Source organism: Paramisgurnus dabryanus, chromosome 1, assembly GCF_030506205.2.
Source record: "Paramisgurnus dabryanus chromosome 1, PD_genome_1.1, whole genome shotgun sequence".
Classification (NCBI taxonomy): Eukaryota; Metazoa; Chordata; class Actinopteri; order Cypriniformes; family Cobitidae; genus Paramisgurnus; species Paramisgurnus dabryanus.
The window spans coordinates 15,734,315-15,752,392 of record NC_133337.1 but is presented as its reverse complement, the minus strand read 5'-3'; the positions used below and the strand labels follow the sequence as shown (position 1 = coordinate 15,752,392).

At 37.7% G+C, this 18,078-nt stretch overlaps 1 protein-coding gene across 1 annotated transcript; it reads right to left on the bottom strand.

Moving 5' to 3' along the window:
* Positions 1-11,678: 11,678 nt before the first annotated feature.
* LOC135750531 (protein mono-ADP-ribosyltransferase PARP11) lies at positions 11,679-18,011 on the bottom strand. The gene is made up of 7 exons (XM_073813669.1): positions 17,901-18,011; positions 17,693-17,807; positions 17,505-17,580; positions 17,347-17,419; positions 17,130-17,263; positions 12,137-12,294; positions 11,679-12,056 (listed from the first exon to the last, which is right to left on the bottom strand). Exons 1-7 carry the CDS (start codon positions 18,009-18,011, stop codon positions 11,803-11,805), a joined length of 921 nt encoding a protein of 306 aa, XP_073669770.1. The 3' UTR covers positions 11,679-11,802.
* Positions 18,012-18,078: the final 67 nt, after the last annotated feature.

Sequence of the window (18,078 nt, the reverse complement as noted above, 5' to 3'; positions counted from 1 at the left end):
TTAATGGTTTAACAGAAGAGATTTAAGAATTATTTGCTGATAAATAAAGCACACTGACAGGCCAAGTACCAAAACAGACTGAGATGTCAAAGAATAAATATATTTTATTTTATTCTTGATATGGATGTTCTGTTCTCACATCAAGTCCTCATTTGTACATCTTTACAGATACTGTACTCTCATTACCAACAGACATTATTAAGACATAACATCTCTGCATGAATTATTGTCAAAACAGATATTTTTTAAACTGTAAATTCTGTGTATGTGGGTGTATATATCTTGCTCGGTCATGCTTCAGATCTGTCAGTCAGCGCGAGGAAGATTGTTTTCGAGTCTTGTCCCTCTTAATAACTCTTTTAACATCAAGAAAGTCCTGCACTTTATTTTCTAATTCCTGTGAGTTTTAAAACTGAAACCAAAATGTCAGATGCACATGTGATTGGACACGCATCATTGTAGTAATTAGATTAAGCATTTGGGATGGTACACTTCTCAAAAGATCATATTAGACGTTTAATGAATATTTAGAGAATTGGGATGTATTTATTTTTATGAAAACCTCAATTTCGACCAAAATCGACAATTATGGGCTACTTTCTTTCGCCCTATAGCTTAAACTGAAAGGTGTGCATTCCGACTCATTTTGCCAGCACAGGTCACATTTATTTATTTAGCAGACACTATTGCAAATAGAACATTTATCTTATATTAAGATTTAACTATTTCCTAAATCTTGTTCATTCTACACTTTTTGTTTTATAGGTGGTTTTGCTGGGAAAGTTTAATGCACAGGGATTGGGTCAGGACCATGAGCTTCTTGTTCGCTGTAGTAAAGGTCAGGAGTAGGCCTACACTCTTAAGAAAAATGGTTCTTCAAAGGTTCTGAAACGATGTTTAAGGTTCTATATAAAACCATAGCTTACTGAAGAACCATTTTTTCACGAAATGGTTCTTGTCTTGACAAAAAGGGTTCTTTATTTCCCTCCTTTTTTGATTTTAAATTTAGTCAGTTATTAGTCCTGATTATTTTCACCTGTAAAAGCCCTGAATCATCAGTCCTGCTGAACCGCCTGCAGATTAACATCACAAGCAGGTAAGAGAGTAAAATAATCATCATTTACTGTTAAAAACATTTTGAAAATTAAAGTTTTGTGTGTTCTTATTGTAATTTATTTAGGAGGTAAACTTTATACTATAAGCTTCATTCCCTTTAAAGCAGGTAAGCTTCATACATTAATTTTTAAATGATATATTTAAGGGACTCTGCTTTAAGACTTAGGATATTGATTTGTTAAAGTGTTAAAAAGCTAATAAATGTATATTGTACATTAAGTTTATTAAACTAATTATCAGAAGAATGTGGTATAACATGTGTTTAGTTTTTTTATTGATATTTCAGAGTTTTTATATGTGAGGTAATCTTGCTGGGAGTGAAGGCACTGCGTATGACGGCTTGATATGAGAGACACATCCTGTATTTCAAGGTGATTATATGCATGTTTCTTTCAATGCTGGCATTAAATTAATAGTTATTTACTGTTTAAACATTTTGAAGATTGTGTGTGTGATCTTGTGGCACATTTACATGTAATAGCAGAATTACTTATTATTTTTGTCTATCTGTTGTAGGTGGATCATGAGTGAAGCTCTGCAGGTCGGCCATTGACTTGATAACAGTTGTTTATGTTTATTCGAGGTCCTGACTCTCTGTGGTCATTAAAAATCCCAGGATGTCCTTCGAAAAAGAGTAGGGGTGTGCCCCGGCATCCTGGCCAAACTTGCCCATTGGCCTACTAATCATCCCTCATACTAATTGGCTATATCACTCGGTCTCCTCTCCACTAATAAGCTGGTGTGTGGTGGGCGTTCTGGCGCAATATGGCTGCCGTCGCATCATCCAGGTGGATGCTGCACATTGGTGGTGGTTGAGGAGATTCCCCCATTCATATGTAAAGCGCTTTGAGCACTGGAAAAGCGCTATATAAATGTAACTAATTTTTATTTATTTATTATTATTCAATTTATGAATAAATCTCTCGCCAACAATTCAACTATTTACTGACAAAACAGGTAGCTTGAGCTGAATCATATTAAAACCTCTGTCAAATCATGTTTTACATACAGTATGTAAGCAAACTTCAGGCTAATATTAACTTGTTTTGTCTTTATGTCTAATCCTTTCACCCATGACCAACAGATCCAAATCTTGTTTGGCCTGATGCTCAACCTCGTATGATGATGACCAGAGCAAGGTGATGGAAATCTGTGGTAATCACAGCCTGCGTCTCAAGATCAACATGACAACAGCAGAGTAGACCATCTCTTATCTTACTCTTATCTGACGAAATGTTCAACGTCACTGCCACAAAACAAAGAACATTGAATGGAACATGTACTGTACAATGATCCAGCAAACAAAATAATATGGACTTTTTTGGCGAGATTCTACAAACATTGACACAATCTTATTGACTTTTATTTTTACAGTTAGTAATGTATTATTAACATCCCATTCATTTGTATTCTATCCCATCTATCTGTTTGTGGTAAAAATTTTAAATCTGAATGTAATGTCATAATATGTTAATATTCAGTATTTATTATCATTTGCATGTTTTGATGTTGCATTTGTCATGATTTTATTGATTTCATGTTATTTGTTGTTTGTCTGATTGTTGAATGATTGTCTTTGCCAAATGTTATTGTTCATTTATTAAATTTTGAAGCTGTCATTTAACATCCATATCTTATTTGAGTAATGATTTGTTATATTTGCATAATAATTCATATATTTATTTTGATTGTGATTTTAATGCACATATTTATTATTTTATGATATCTCATGTAATGAAAAAGTGAAAATAAAAGTATTTTTCTGAATTCTTGCAGTTCTGTTTACTGTTAAACTGTGTAAAGTGTTATAAATAACAAAACAAAACAAAAATATAAACAAAAATAATCCTCTTGACTGCTGATAAATGAAAGGGTTCTTTATAGCACCACTGAGGTTCTATGTAGCACTTTTCAAGGCAAGGTTCTATATAGAACCATCTAAAAAATGGTTCTATATAGTACCAAAGAGGGTGCTGCTATTGTTACGAGCTGAAGAACCCTTATTTGGTACTATATAGAACCATTTTTCTTAAGAGTGTATGTGAAGGTGGTTCTGTCTGAAGGCCGAATGGTTGGGATCTAAGAAACGTTTGAGAACCTCATTCTCAACCAAATGGACTTTGGTCCCAATATGCATCTGCTTGACCCTAATATTGAGACTTGAAGACTACTTTGACTGAATATTTGTTGCCTGTTAATCACAGAGAGATGTTTAAGTTATACCTTAAAATAATAAATGTCTTATTTAATCGCTCACCCCATATTTCATTGTTCAGCCACAGACTGCAACTTTAAGAAAGATGTACCAACAGATAAAGCACATTAACAGGCAAAGTACAAAAACAAACAAAAAAGTTAAAAAATAGATATATTTGATTAGATTTTTTTATTTAGATGTGTTCTGTACTTCCTGAGCCAAGTCATAATTTTGTCATCCATATTCTCATAACCAACAAAACATCTTGCAGTTTTTGGGTTGGATTACTACGGAGCCCCTAAGGGGACATAAAGCATAAATTAAATAAAGTTTAATTAAAGTTTACAGCACAGACTCATAAGTAGTTCCCTTGTAACCTTTCTGATATTTCACTAATGGAAAGTCACTTGACATGGTTATGCAGTTTCGTGAAGGCTGGTATTAACGCAGAAAAAGAAACTTAAATGCTATTTAACCTAAACAAACAAAACCAGTCATTCACTCAACGCAAGCATAATATGACTTAGAGCAGCATCAAAGGCAGTGTTTATGTGTGCGTCATATCTGAGATATATGATTGGGGGGGGGGGGGGGTCATCACAATGCATGGAAGTTTTCTGGCATGAAACATGGTTGTTATATTTGAAGATTTTGGTTCCAAAATGCAATAAATGCCATTTTTGAAAAAAATGAGTTACTGCCAGAATCAGTATTACACTCTAAAAAACAAACGGTGCTATATAGCACCAAAACAGTTGCTTTGGATCGTAACGATAGAAGAACCATTTTTAGTGCCATATAGCACCGGTGAAGAACCAGTGAAGCACCAGTGAAGCACCAGTGAAGCACCTGTGTAGAACCATATAGTGCTATGTAGAACCATATGTGGTGCTATATGGCCCCTATATGGTTCTACACTGGTGCTTCACTGGTGCTTCACTGGTGCTTCACTGGTGCTTCACTGGTTCTTCACCGGTGCTATATGGCACTAAAATGGTTCTTCTATCGTTATGATCCAAAGCAATTGTTTTGGTGCTATATAGCACCGTTTGTTTTTTTAGAGTGTATATCAGGTCAGTATTTAAAAGTAAATTCTTAATTTTACGCAAAATCCAATATCCGGCGTGTTATTCTGTCATCTTTTCTTCCTTTTTTCCCAAAACGCAATAAACGCCACTCCTCCTTTTCTACAGAATGCAATAAATCCGCTCCACAAATTACAGCACACCATTCCACGCAATGTAAACAAACAATGGCGGCGTGTTGAGTACACGGAATCCTAGTTTTCCTCATCTACTTTGTACATCGTGATCAACAAACAAACGTAAGCAATCAACATCTAATAATTTACGCGAGAGGCACTCGGGAGACGGCTTGTTCTCCAGACAGCATCAAGTTTCTGTCATGCTAACACATTGACCCCAGGAAATCTTATGAAAAACTTTCCAGAATTTTACTCAAAGTCAACGAGAATCGAGCAGGATCAAAACATTTTACAGCTGATCGCTGTGAAAAATGTTAAGCGACGACGTCAAGTATAACCGCGCAGCAATTTTCTTAATATGACAAAGTAAGTGTTTTGATTAATGCCATTAATTTATTTTTAATTAGAGTATACCACTAGTCAACTAAATGAATATAGATGGATTTCAGTCACGTGACCTTTTACGTCATGCCGCCATCTTTAGGACCTACCGAGTACCAGTAGGTTATTGACAAGCATTGGCTACCTTGCTACGATTTACGGATTTCTTATCTTTTACTGTCAATGATTCTTACGGATACAGTAAAGGGCTACGAAAGACAACATGTCGCATCTCGACTGTCATGAAAATAAACGCTAATTAAAATATATATAAAAAAATATATCTTGGTTAGGGTGTGATGCCTTCTCGATCCCTGATGTGTTCTTCAAGCCGCTGTCCGCTGCTACCGAACTACCACTATTTTACAACATAAGAAGGCGCGACGCAAGATGAAACTTTGCTCGAAGTATCACCTGGATCTCTACACATGAACGCGAGCATTGAGAACATTGTTTGTGTACACAGAGTTTACTAAAAAGAAAGGTTTTGTACAACTGACTTTGGCTGTTATGGTGTCCGCTTGTCATCTCTGCCAGACGTAAATAATCGATTTCCGAAGGGGAATGAATGAATATCATATGAGGCTCCTTTTTCAACTAGAAGGTCAATATTGTTTTTCACCTGCGACAAAACAATGACTTATCCGTGCATTTTTATGGAACTATGCTTTAGGAGATACTGTATCAATCTTTACAATCCTCCCTCCTTACGTCGCAATTGGAGATCAATACATCTTGACTGGGAAGAAGGTGGCGAGCGGACGCCAAATCATCCAAAGTCAGTTGTTCAAAACCTTCTTTTTGGTTAACTCTGTGTTCACAAACAATGTTCTCAATGCTCGAGTTCACGTGTAGAGACATAGGCGATACTTAGAGCAAAATATCATGTTTTGTTGAGCCTTCTTAGTGTTGTTAAAATAGCGATTTTGATGCTCACAGCATATTGAAGGCATAGCTTCTAGTTCTTTTGCGACCACTTCAAGTCCTCAAAATGGCGGAAGACAAGTGAGTGACGTCAGCTGATATTCATGTATAACATGGCAAAGATGAATGCACATTTATAAATTGATTGAATAGATTTATAGAATTTTGAAAAAAAAAACTTGTCATGGAATTATTGCATTTTGTGGAAAAAATAATTTGTTTTTAGAATACATTTTTGAAAATCAAGTTATGGATTTGAATGTTTTATGTTTTTATAACCTAAAGATGCTATGTGAAAGTTTGTAACAGAAAATAGTGCTTTTCATCTTGTCACTTTCTTGGTATAGAAAACACGTTTTTACAGAAATTTGTCAAAATGGATTTATTGCGTTTTGGAACCAAACTCTTCATTTTCTCTCCCCTCTCTTTCTTTCAACTTTGACTTTTTAGACGTCATCACCCAGTTTCCAATCACTCCACCCAATAAAAGAGCCTGCCAGGCCACCCCCTCAAGCCCCATCTCAAACAATGTGTAATTGCCATTTTTCTGTCGGTTCGGATGTGTTGTAAGTTACTCTGTTTACCTTGTATTTGTACAGTATGTTAATCCCCTGTGTTTATTCAGAGAGGTGTGGACAAATAAGAAGGTCACTTGATGTACATTTTGCAACACATAGGTTACTGTATTTAATGTATTAGCTCACTAGGTCAGGAGCTAGTGTATGTTTTTCACAACATTTTTGGTTAGAGAGAGAATAGGTAAGTTAGGGGCGTCTTGACGCTGAGGACATTTGTTCCTCTCTCTTTCTTTGGCAGGTAATGTTTTAAACATAAGTTAGATTTGATTGGTTTTGTTTATTTCTTTATTTAAGCAAAGCTCACCTCCCTTCTCTGCTCCCCTTATCTTGTAAATACTTGTAGGGCTTGACATTAACTTTTGTGCTCACCAGCCAAAGTGGCTAGTTGTTTTCCAAAGTTACTAGCCACTTAGCATTTTCACTGGCCAAAATTTAGTTGCTGGTAAAATACGTTTTGTATGATTAAACTTGACTTTGGCATCCTAAAACGACTTTAATTTAAGTAATTTTACTCAATTTAACTAAAATACATGCAGATTGACTTTGATTTAATGAATATATTAAAAGTGGAGCAGGGTGTAGATGATTAACTGAAAAGATAAACACAAAAACCCTAGACAAACACTTTAAATATTTATTAATAACAGCAGTAAATACTGTCAAGACAACATACATGAATTTTACTGTCAACTTTATGCAGATTGTATTTTATAAGCTTGGTTATAATCATGGTTTTTGTTAAAAGTGATTTAAGACTTTTACTGACAAATGTTGAGAGGGCATTATTGTTGCACAAAGTTTCCTAAATTAAAATGATGCGCGAACCTCTCCGCTGACTGGTTTCCTTTGATTTCTGACAAAACTGGGACTTTTGCATTCAGGTATGCCCTATGAATTTCTCTCTGCTCTTGACATGAGGGTGCGCATGCACTTTAAAGCTCTTCAATCACTTCCACGCAATTTTTTCATCTTTCCCAAAGTGTGTGTGCTCTCAAACTGCGTCCCATGCATTCGCAAATCCATCGCTCACGCTCTCTCTCCACCTAATCTCATGAATTTCCGTGGCATAGTCATGGATTTTTTTGCTAATTTTTCCATGGCATTCTCATGGATCTCCACATTGTTCTGTGGCCCTGTCACTGACTTTCTTTTCTGTGGCATTCTCACGGATTGGTTACTCAACAGTTTTGTCCTATTTTCTTACCATTGATGCTTCGGTTTAGGGTTAGATTTACATAAAATGACATCCCTAACCAAACCCAACTCTAGCCCCAACGCCAGGCGACAACTGTTTAAAGTTTAGAAAATATAAAAGAATACATCAGAAAAAATTTATTAACCAATACTTTAAGTGACATTCTAAAGCAAACACCAAATCTAACCCTATACCGAAGCAACAATGGTTTGAAAATAGGAAAAAGCAGTTGAGTAACCAATCCGTGAGAATGCCACGGAAAAGTGTGAGATCATGTTGCTCTCTCTCTCTGGTAGATAAAGATGTCGCTTGGTCCGCAATGCGAGCCTCCACTGTAACTAATTGCATGCGCGTATCAACAAATGGCCTCAGCTGTACGTTGTGCTGGGTGCAAGGAGTGATCATGAAAGTTGTAATTTCACTGTGTCGCATTGCGCATTGTTTATAATTTTGCTTAACTTTTAAGAAAACTACAAGTTAAAAATGATATTCTACCTGCAAAAGTGGCTAGTGAGATTGGCTGTCTTACCCGCCACAGCCGAAATCTACCCGCATTTGGCAGTGTTAATGTCAAGCCCTGCTTGTATATATTGTGAATATCCCTTGTACAGTTTACCGTATGTACTTTTTTTTTTACAATAAACCACTTGTTTTTGCACCACACCAATTGTCTTTTATATTACCGGCCTGATACATTTAACATAAATGTAATATTAACAGTGTTATCATCCCTACCCCTTTTTAAAATCGGGGACATAACAGTTACTTGAACCTGTAAATGTGAACAGATATAGTGGCACATCTATTCTGTACTAGAATAAAACACAAAGCAATTAAGGGATTACTCCACTATTATAAAAAATCCTAATACTTTACTAACCCCCATGTCATCCAAGATGTTTATGTCTTTCTTTCTTCAGTTGAAAAGTTTTTACTTTATTGGACCTCAACAGTTGACAACCCTTTCGCAATTATAATTTTCACGTTTAGCGCCATGTTGTTTAAATAACAAATGCATTTGCGAACATTTTTGCACCCATGGGCGTTCTGATCTAAAAACGAGATCAGGTTCAGGTGCATTGTTGACGCGCTGCTAGTTTGAGGCAACTAAAATAGACTACGCCATTGACCAACTAAAACCAAGTCTAAAGTCTATGGCGTAATATGTGTTTTGTTATTTAATGAGCACGTTAGAAATATGCGCCTATAAACGGGACGTTAACGCGGGTTTGCTTATCACACACATGAATGCGCAGCAGCACAAAAAAGCTTTCAAATGAACAATTAAAGCATTCAAATGTAAAAGATTATTATTGAGTCTCTTGGACATAAATGACGACAGATTATGAGAAGTTAGAAGGAGTAAAGAGGTGCTTCACCTGCAGCCTGGTAAGTAAATAAATGCTTTGCTTTAAACAAATGCATCTGTTTTTAAATGGTTTTTTAAATGCTACCTCACGGATTTATTGTATATGATGTCTCTATTCCTGTGGATATGGTGAGATGAGAAACATTTTTAAATAATGCTTTAAAAAAACTCATGACGCTGTCCAGGTGCTGAAACGTGCGAAGAGCCGTTTGTAAATTCTTTATCTCCTGTTGGTTACAAATAAAGTATTTTTAGAGTACAAACCTTTTCTGACATACTTGTAAATATTTTTTTTATGATATTGGATAGTCATACATTTTAAGCAATTAAAAGCCTGGTTTTTACTTCCATGACTAAAAGAAAACGGGTTTTAAAGGTTTAAATAAAAAAATAACAATTTCAATACAAGTGAAAAACAACACAATTGTTTAACATTAATCTTAAACTGGGGATCTTCTTCCTCCACTTATTTTTTTTTTTCAGTTTACAAAGTCCGTCATCTAAATAGGGATAAGACATAGCAGCAGCGCAACTTGCTTTTAAAGGGGTTGAGAGCTGAGACTCTCATTGGTTTATTGCACGTTACGCCCAAAACACACCCATTACAATAGGACCAACCTCAGCGCACAAACCATTTTTCCCATCGTTAAATTAGCAAAAGTGGATTCGGACACGCCCATTTAGAAGTTGCGCTGTGCGTTTTAGACAATGCGCTTAAATTGTTAAAATAGGGCCCTATAAGCGACTTTGTCGCTGTGTGTCGCTCGTCTCTTTCAAAAGAGGCGTTTCTATATCTGGTTGTCATAAACAAATGAGTAACGTCCACTCCAGTAACTGACAAGAGACGGATGACGTGAACCCCCCTTCTTCGTTCTCATTGGTAGTCGCTTCCAAATGTCGCTCATAATTTGCATAAAGTTAAAAATTTCTCAACTTTGTCGCGTGACTGGACACACGCATCCAGCCATCAACTGACATTGTTGCTCGTGTCGCCGGATACCACAGAACTTCCATTGAAATCAATGAGATCACGTCGCTCTGCTACTGCTAGTCGCTTATAATGTGAATGTACCTTAAAGGACAAGTTTGTTATTTTACACTTAAAGCCCTGTTTTCAGATTGTTTATGATGAAATATAACAGTTTTGACTGAAATTTGGACATATGATGCTGGCCGAGAATTTTCGGTTTCTGTGGTATCAACCCCCCTCCCCACCTCTACAATGGCTGCATAGGTGCACTGGAACAATCCTTCCTGAAATGCATTATACGTTCATTTACAAAGACATGAAACTCACCGATGTCAGAGGTGTTCACTGATATGCTCACACAAAAATTGCTGCAAAAAGTCTCAGACTCAACCCTCTCTGATGCACAGAAGTTTACATGACACGCTGAACACATATTTTGAAATGACAAGCCACACATATGATGACCTACATACATGTTGTGACGAGCTTCGCATTGTGCACCCTCGAAAAAGAAGTCACTGGCCGCCACTGATGACAAGTAAATGTTGACTGCTCTTCTATCCAATAAATAAATAAATAACTTTATCTCTATCAACATTTCTCCCAGAATTGTGTAACTTAGAATAATTTAGAATTACTTTGTAATCTTTGCAAAGATGCTTGTTTTCTACAAAATCACAATATTTATCTGATAAGACAATATTATCATGATTGTAAACAACTACTCCTTTAAAACAATTAGATTTGTTGCTTAGGCTGAATCCTAGTGAGCAGGGCCAGTAATGATGTGTCGTTATCTTGTTCTGGGGCAGGTCTTATGAAAATGAATTGTCATTGTGACGTCACAGACACAGCATCTTTATATTTTTTTTTTAGGAGAAAGATTAAATAAATGCTTTAATTATTGATAAGGAAGGCATTTTAAGCTATGAAACTTGCAGGATGTAATGATACCAAGACCTCTTATATGTCAAAAAGAAAATTTGATTCCTCAATTTATGACCCCTTTTAAAATGTAAACACTGCTACATTTAAGGACTGCTAAGTTCATGACATAATTTACTGTTTGCTTGGCACCGCACCAGGGAAACTTATTTGATTTCTTATTGATATTTTTAAAGGGGTAAATTTGCTTTTTATGTAAGCCTGTTTTTAATAAATGATGCATCATGAAGTTTATTTAACTAAGTTTGGGAGGAGCATGGTCATGTGATCCAACCATTCAGTGCGAAGAGGTTTCTATAAATAGCCGTCCCTCACATCTCTCCTCTGACAGTTTTTTGCAGCATCCCTCCTCCACCCCATCACCTAACTCTCATCTAGTTTCTATTATCCCAGTTAAAGAGGGGGAGTACTCTGGGTTCGGGCTAAAATTTAGAGCTTGGAACCCTCCTCTCGGACAGCACGCCAAATATGCTTTATATCATTCAATTACATGTTAATGCGAACTCATGAATTATGATTAAATTAATATATTTTTTGCGTAAATTGTATATTGCAAAAAATATGTTAATCAGATTCATTGAGATGATTGCATTGCACTGTGTTTATGATGTGTACATTTATATTGTGGTGGGTCTGTGACGGGTGTCTGTGATATAAATAAACCACAACATATGCTTTAAACACCATTTGAATACATTTTATGTTTAGCATTTTATGTTATTCAAATACAATTAACCCAAATTAATGTTCATCAATTTAGAAGTACATTTTTGAGAGATGTTTGTTTCCTTGTCTCTTCGATAGTTAGAAAGCTTAGCTTAAAAAGGCTGGTGACCATTGCACTAATATCTCTTCTCTACATAAATCATTGGTCTCAGAGGCTATATATAAATAGTACTTTGTTACTTTCACCAATATCATTATCAGCGATACTCAAGCACATACTCGGGATAGATTTGATTGGAATCAAAGATAACAAAAATCCTTGGATAAAGAGTATTGTCTACACAACTATCATATGTGTATTGTTCTTCATCATCATTAGGTGTACAATAATCCATGCGTCCTGTTGTGTACTTTCCAACAATAACTCGAGCAAACAGCATTATTTTAGTGCCCACACTGGTGACTTCACCATAGCCAGAAGCATAGGATGCATGTTTTGCAAAGTAGGTTCCTGAAGAAAAAAGTGATTTAATATAATATTTAAAGTATATTTCATGTGTAGAAACAACAAAGGAAAAATAATAAACAAACCTTTGCCAAATATATGTCCACTTCTTCTCCAGTCTGGTAGTCTGCAGTTAAAATTAAATGTGCAAATGGAGTGAAGGTTGTTAAAGCTTGTGCCATGAAACAACATTTGCTCCTCAATTTCTGTCTGTCTATTAATCCTCTTCAACTGCAATTTTTTCCTATGAATTCAAAATACAGTTACTTGTGTAAATAAATTATATAATCCAAGAAATAGGACTACTTTAATGTTATACAGCACAAAAATAAAAATAAATATTTAGACAATGAAGCCTTATAAAATCATGGAGATATTTGGATTGTGACATTATTTTCACAATTAATTGCTTCTCCTCATTACATTTTTATGAGTTAAATTAAACATTCTTACTAGATAAAACACAAAAACATCCGAATACATTACAGTAATTTGTGGGAAAATAGCGAAATTGTCATGAGGATGCTACAATGAGAAAAGTCCCATGCTAAAAATAAATTATGATTTCACAGTAGCATGTGGCTTGCTGTACATTCATCGAAATATGTGAAGTTTAGATGCAAAAGCTGCCAATTGCCGCCTCCATCAAAAATGAGACATGATATAACCCAATCCACTTAATCCAGGGCTCAGGCCATTTCTGTCTGTTGGCAGAATCTGCTAAATAGCACCTCAGTTTTTCAGCAAACTCCTCTAAGTGCAGAGAAAAAAACAGATTGGATGAACTACGAGGCATGAAACAACAGTTCCCTTTCAATACGGTTCACTTAGCATTGCATCAGCTGCTGATGCTATGAGGGGAAACTCCTGTTTACTTCGTGATTAAAGCCTATTGGTTAACGTCTGTAAAAATTACAGACCAATGGTGTTCAAACCCTGGGACCTCCCATGCCGAGACCGCCCACACTATGCTATTCTATTTGTGTTAAGTGCTCCCCCTGCTGTTCCTCTCTCGCTGAAATGAGCAAGCGGCGGAGCTATGAGACTAAGATAGATGCATAAGACAAGCATACACGGGCTGGTTCTGCCCCTGTGTTCTGTCTCTTTGTCACAACGCAGCCATTCATGCTCTACACTCGCAGGGTCCCTCCCCCACTCAGCGGCAAGGTCTCTTTTAGCGGCTCAGTAGAGCTAGCACACGGTTTTACGTCGCCCAGCGCGTCATTAGTCTGGGTCCACCCACGCTGTGGCCGCTCACGAGAATCCTGGAAACTCACTGTGCGGGCGCTTCCCTCACGTCCCTTTCTGGCTGCAATGGGCCAAAGGACTGACCCGATTTTGCGATTTTGATTGACAATATGCTGAGGCCTGAATACCTCCCTTTATTCAGTCCCATCCTATATCAGTGGGCTGAATATTGGTACAACAATTATATACTCCGGTTTTTCTGCCCTTTTAATCAACGACAATACAGCAGGTCTCACGCCAGACTCCTTCTCTGCATAGACAAGTTAGAGTCTGACATCAAACCACCAAGACAGACTGCTCTGCTCAGTGAGCCACTCAGATCACCGCCTGAACGGCTGCACAGCTGTGTGGGTATAAGTGATGCCTCTGGCCTCATTCGCAGTATGGCGGCAACAGAGAATAGACTGTCTGGGAGAAAAAGGGTTAAGTCGTGCCTCGGCTGGACTACCCTGAAGTATTTTTGTGTGCTCTGTTTACCCAGGAACATACACATGTACTCACTGTAATGGCGAACAGTATTGAATTCCTCTGAAAGAGCAATTCCCATGCTCAACATTTTTTCTTAGCATGAATTGACACCCCACGGCGGTGCTGTGTTTTAAAATGCATTTATGCCTTACCGGCAAAGCAGTCAATAGCTTGCTCAGCATCTGCAACGGGATGGGCACGCATTGCTACGGCAACCAGACTACAACGCGTAGAACGCTCGTCTGTTTCATATCAATCACCTCGTAATGGGGTGATTTTAGCACTAATGCATTCTTGACCGAGTTATCCGTTTTAATGTGGTCGGGCAAAATGATCACTAAGACAGGCTGAGATCTCGGCCCCTGTACAAGCTGACGAGTGCTTAGCCACCACGGTGCAGACATCCTCTTCCGTAACGGCAGGAGAATGGAGACTGCATCCGAAAGGCACGAACTACGTGCCTTTCATGATGAGTGCTTATACTTTACAGCAGCTAGGACCCCTTCACAAGGCGTCCTGTGCACAAAAATGGTCTATGTCTGGTGTATGGTGAAAAGTTTAGACCCCGCGAATTGTGGTGTAGAGCAGTGGTTCTTAACGTTATTCCTGGAGGCCCACTGCTCTGCACATTTTGCATGTCTCCCTTATTTAACACACCTGATTCAAATCATCAGCTCATTAGAAGAGATCTCCATGAACTGAACTGAGTCTGTCAGACAAAAGAGACATACAAAATGTGCAGGGCATTGGGCCTCCAGGAATAACGTTAAGAACCATGGGTGTAGAGCACATTTCTTCTCACTATAAGAGCTCGATGCACGGCGGCTCTCGCCTCTTTGCTAAAACTATGTGGCGGCGATGACAGCAAATCACGCTTTTATAGCCGGTCATTCTTTTAAAACACAAACCTGTCATTTCTCAGATGCGGACAGTGCCCCAAGCGCAGCGCTCGGTCCCGTCTGGGACCTGTCCAAGGTCCTGAAGGCAAGCGCCGCTTAAAATACAAATGGCTTTTCTCTTGCCCTCCCTTTGGCGGACGGCGGACAACCAAAAAACACTCTGCCCCGTCAGAGCTCTGTGAGTTTACACGAAACATTCTGCCATATCTCAAGGCAGCTCAGCTGTTTGTAAGCTTCGCAGATCACTCACTAAGCGTGCCTATCAGTACAGGCTATTTATGGATCGTTGAGGTTATCACCTCCCTTAACAAGCGATGCTCACTCGGGGGTTAATGCCTACTCTACGTGAGGAATAGCTTTACCATGGGCATTGTCTTTGAGGTTTTTTCGTTTCTATACATTTGTGACACGGCCGGCTGGTCCTCACAGTCCACATTGTCAGATTTACAGCTTAGACGTCCCTGCCTTGCACGCATCTGGGGTTTTCTATATGCATTAAGGTGCGCTCTGGAGCTCACCTGTATGCACGCTATAAGGTTTCTTTATTATTTATAACACAAATTACCTGTGTGCAATTTTATTATCAGTACACATTTACGGTGCGCTCGAGAAGCTCGCCCGCCTGCGCACTATAATGTTATCTATATGCATTCCCGGTGCGCTCGAGTGCTCACCTGGGTGCACACTATTGTGTTATCTCTATACTCTCACGTTACACAAGCCGTTCTGCCTCATATCGTAGTCAGATCAGCTGTCGTGAGCTTCGGAGATCACTCACTAGGTTACTAAACTGCGGCTATCTAAATGGATCATAGAGGCTATCTCTCTGGCTTACGCCTCCCTGAACAAACAATGTCCACTCGGTGTCTGCACTCTGCGAACCCTTACTATAAATTGTCGCATCGCGGTGCGTTAAAGAATTCACCCGTATGCATGTCATTATGTTTATATGGTACTTTTACTCAGGCTTCAGCTTGAAGCCGTGTTTAGACTGGTAATCGAGCCCCGATTGGCGTCTCTCCAGTAGGGCACTTTAAACCGTTGTATAGGCATGGCTTGATGGGATGATGTTCCTCAATAGCATCAGGAACTGATGCAATGCGAAGTGAACCGTATTAAAGGGAACGTTTAGGTTACCCATGTAACCATGGTCCACTGAAATAACAGGAACAAGAATTGCGTTTCTGGCCATGCTATACATTTGTCGCAGCAAACTTCATTCGGCTCGCGCTTCAGTCGAATGAGGTAAGCAAAATGTTGTTCTAACCTGCGTTATATAGAGCGTAAGCCTCGCCCTATCGCGGGTTCGAACACCATTGGTCTGTAATTTTTACAGATGTAAACTAAAAGGCTTCAATCACGGAGTAAACAGGAGTTTCCCCCCATGGCAACTGACGCAATGTTTGTTCCTGTTATTTCAGGGAACCATGGTTACGTGAATAACCTAAACGTTTTTCACACTAAAACTTGAGTTTTTCACCAAATGTAACAGTGGAACATAGCGCCCCCTAATGAGTGGTTCAGTTTCTTAATTTTTACATTATTACTTTTATTAATTGCAATGTTTCTAGTTGCATCTTTAGTGATTTTGGAAGAAGAGGATATATTTGAAGCTGAGGTTTTTGCCAAAAAAACTTGCATGTACTTAGAGGGTTTTGTAGTGAAATACAGTCAAATTTGTTAAATACAAATTAAATGTCTAAAGTTGTGAATACAGCATTTCAGTTACTGACTAATAACCTTTTCATTACCATTAAAGTGAAATTATTGAATGTAAACATAACGGTCTGATAAAAAATGCTAATAAAAAAAAACATGTCAGACGCATGGAATGTCATGTTATAGTCATGTAAAAATTTGATTAATAAATTTGTGTCTATGGCACGAAATTCAGCTTTGTTTGTGCCTTGAGCACAACTTTCTTTTTCGTGTCTTTTTATATATTGTTTTTTCTTTTTTTTTTCCTATTTTTAAATCATTGCCGTTTGGGGCTAGAGTTGGGGTTTGGGTTAGGATGTCTAAAAATGTTACAGAAAGTCATTGTAACCCCAACCCTAAGCGACAATAGTAAGAAAATAGGAAAAAAAACTATGGGAAAAAGTACATTAAATGCCACAAAAAAGAAAGTAATGCAAGGACACAAAAACTATTTATAGAAAAAAAGGTGGGACACGAAAAAGACATTCATGCTTAAGGCACGAAATTCAGTTTTTCCATGGACACAAATAAATTAATCAACTTTTGTGTGACTATTAAACAACTTTCAGTGAGATCAGTCGGGACGCACTTAAGGGGGTTTGCATCTAAATTCATATCTACAGGAACCACAAGTCAAATGTTCACATTGAAAATGATTTGGAAGCTTAATTGTCATGAAAATAAGGTCACAATGGGAAAAATCACAAAAAATTTGATGTTCATGTCTGTAAGATTTACTTTAATATTCAGTAGCAATTCTCATTACCTGCAATACAATTCCCAAAGGTCCACATTCTGTATTCTGAAAATGGAAACAATGGGTCGCTGCAGTAGGCCAACATCCCTGACAAAACTCTCTATCTCCTGATATTCACTGCTACCTCTTGCCACAGTAAATGCCTGATTATGAAAGGTGAATAATTTAAGAAGGGGTATTCACAACTTTGCTATTAATTTAACTTTGATTAGATACTTGCTCCTACCTGATAAGGATGCATGGGATCAACATTTTCCCAGTGTGCAGTTAGAGATGGGGAAACATTATCACATGTGCATCTGTTATTAAATGGAACAAATGAATGCAGTTTTTTTGACTGTGCCATTTTCCATGGACACAATACTACAATACTAAATCTCTCACCTGAAGCTGTTCTCAGTCAGAAAAGCGCGTCTAATCTGCATTGTTTGCCCAGTTTCTAAGTTGACCTGCATTCCTCCTAATATGGAGCACATTTTTATATGGAATATAATGAAAACCAATGACTGTCATTAGTGTAAAACTTTAATAAATGTCTGTTTAATTTACACAATAGGACTTTATCTGCTTACTTGCGAAATCGATCAAAAATGTCCCTCCTGCAGTGGTCATGTTTACAACACCATACGGGTTTCTGGTGTAATTTCTCTCTAGATCAGCACTGGACATAAAACTGGCTGGCTGATCCTAAAAAAATCAGTAAACAAATCGGAGTAAATGAGGGGATGCAATTAAATTAATAAAAACCTACATCACAGCAATCAAAAAATAATACATCACCTCAACCCTGTGCCAGAGACCACACCCTGCCTTGTAAAACCAGTTCCACTGTGTGTCAGACGTCTCCATGTACTCCTCCTCATCCTCCAGTTCCAAATCAGGTGAGTACATAATAACAGCCAAATCAACATAAACAAAAAATTAATTATTTAAAATTTAACCAGAAATTTGTTTCTAA

What these genes read in the sequence shown, in the direction of transcription:
- LOC135750531 (XM_073813669.1), bottom strand. Translation starts at nt 18,011, where the DNA reads ATGTACTCACCTGATTTGGAACTGGAGGATGAGGAGGAGTACATGGAG. An exon ending in CTGACTGAGAACAGCTTCAG is followed by an intron (nt 17,420 to 17,504) that starts GTGAGAGATTTA and finishes ATTTAATAACAG; the next exon opens with ATGCACATGTGATAATGTTT. An exon ending in TGGACATATATTTGGCAAAG is followed by an intron (nt 12,057 to 12,136) that starts GTTTGTTTATTA and finishes TTTTTTCTTCAG; the next exon opens with GAACCTACTTTGCAAAACAT.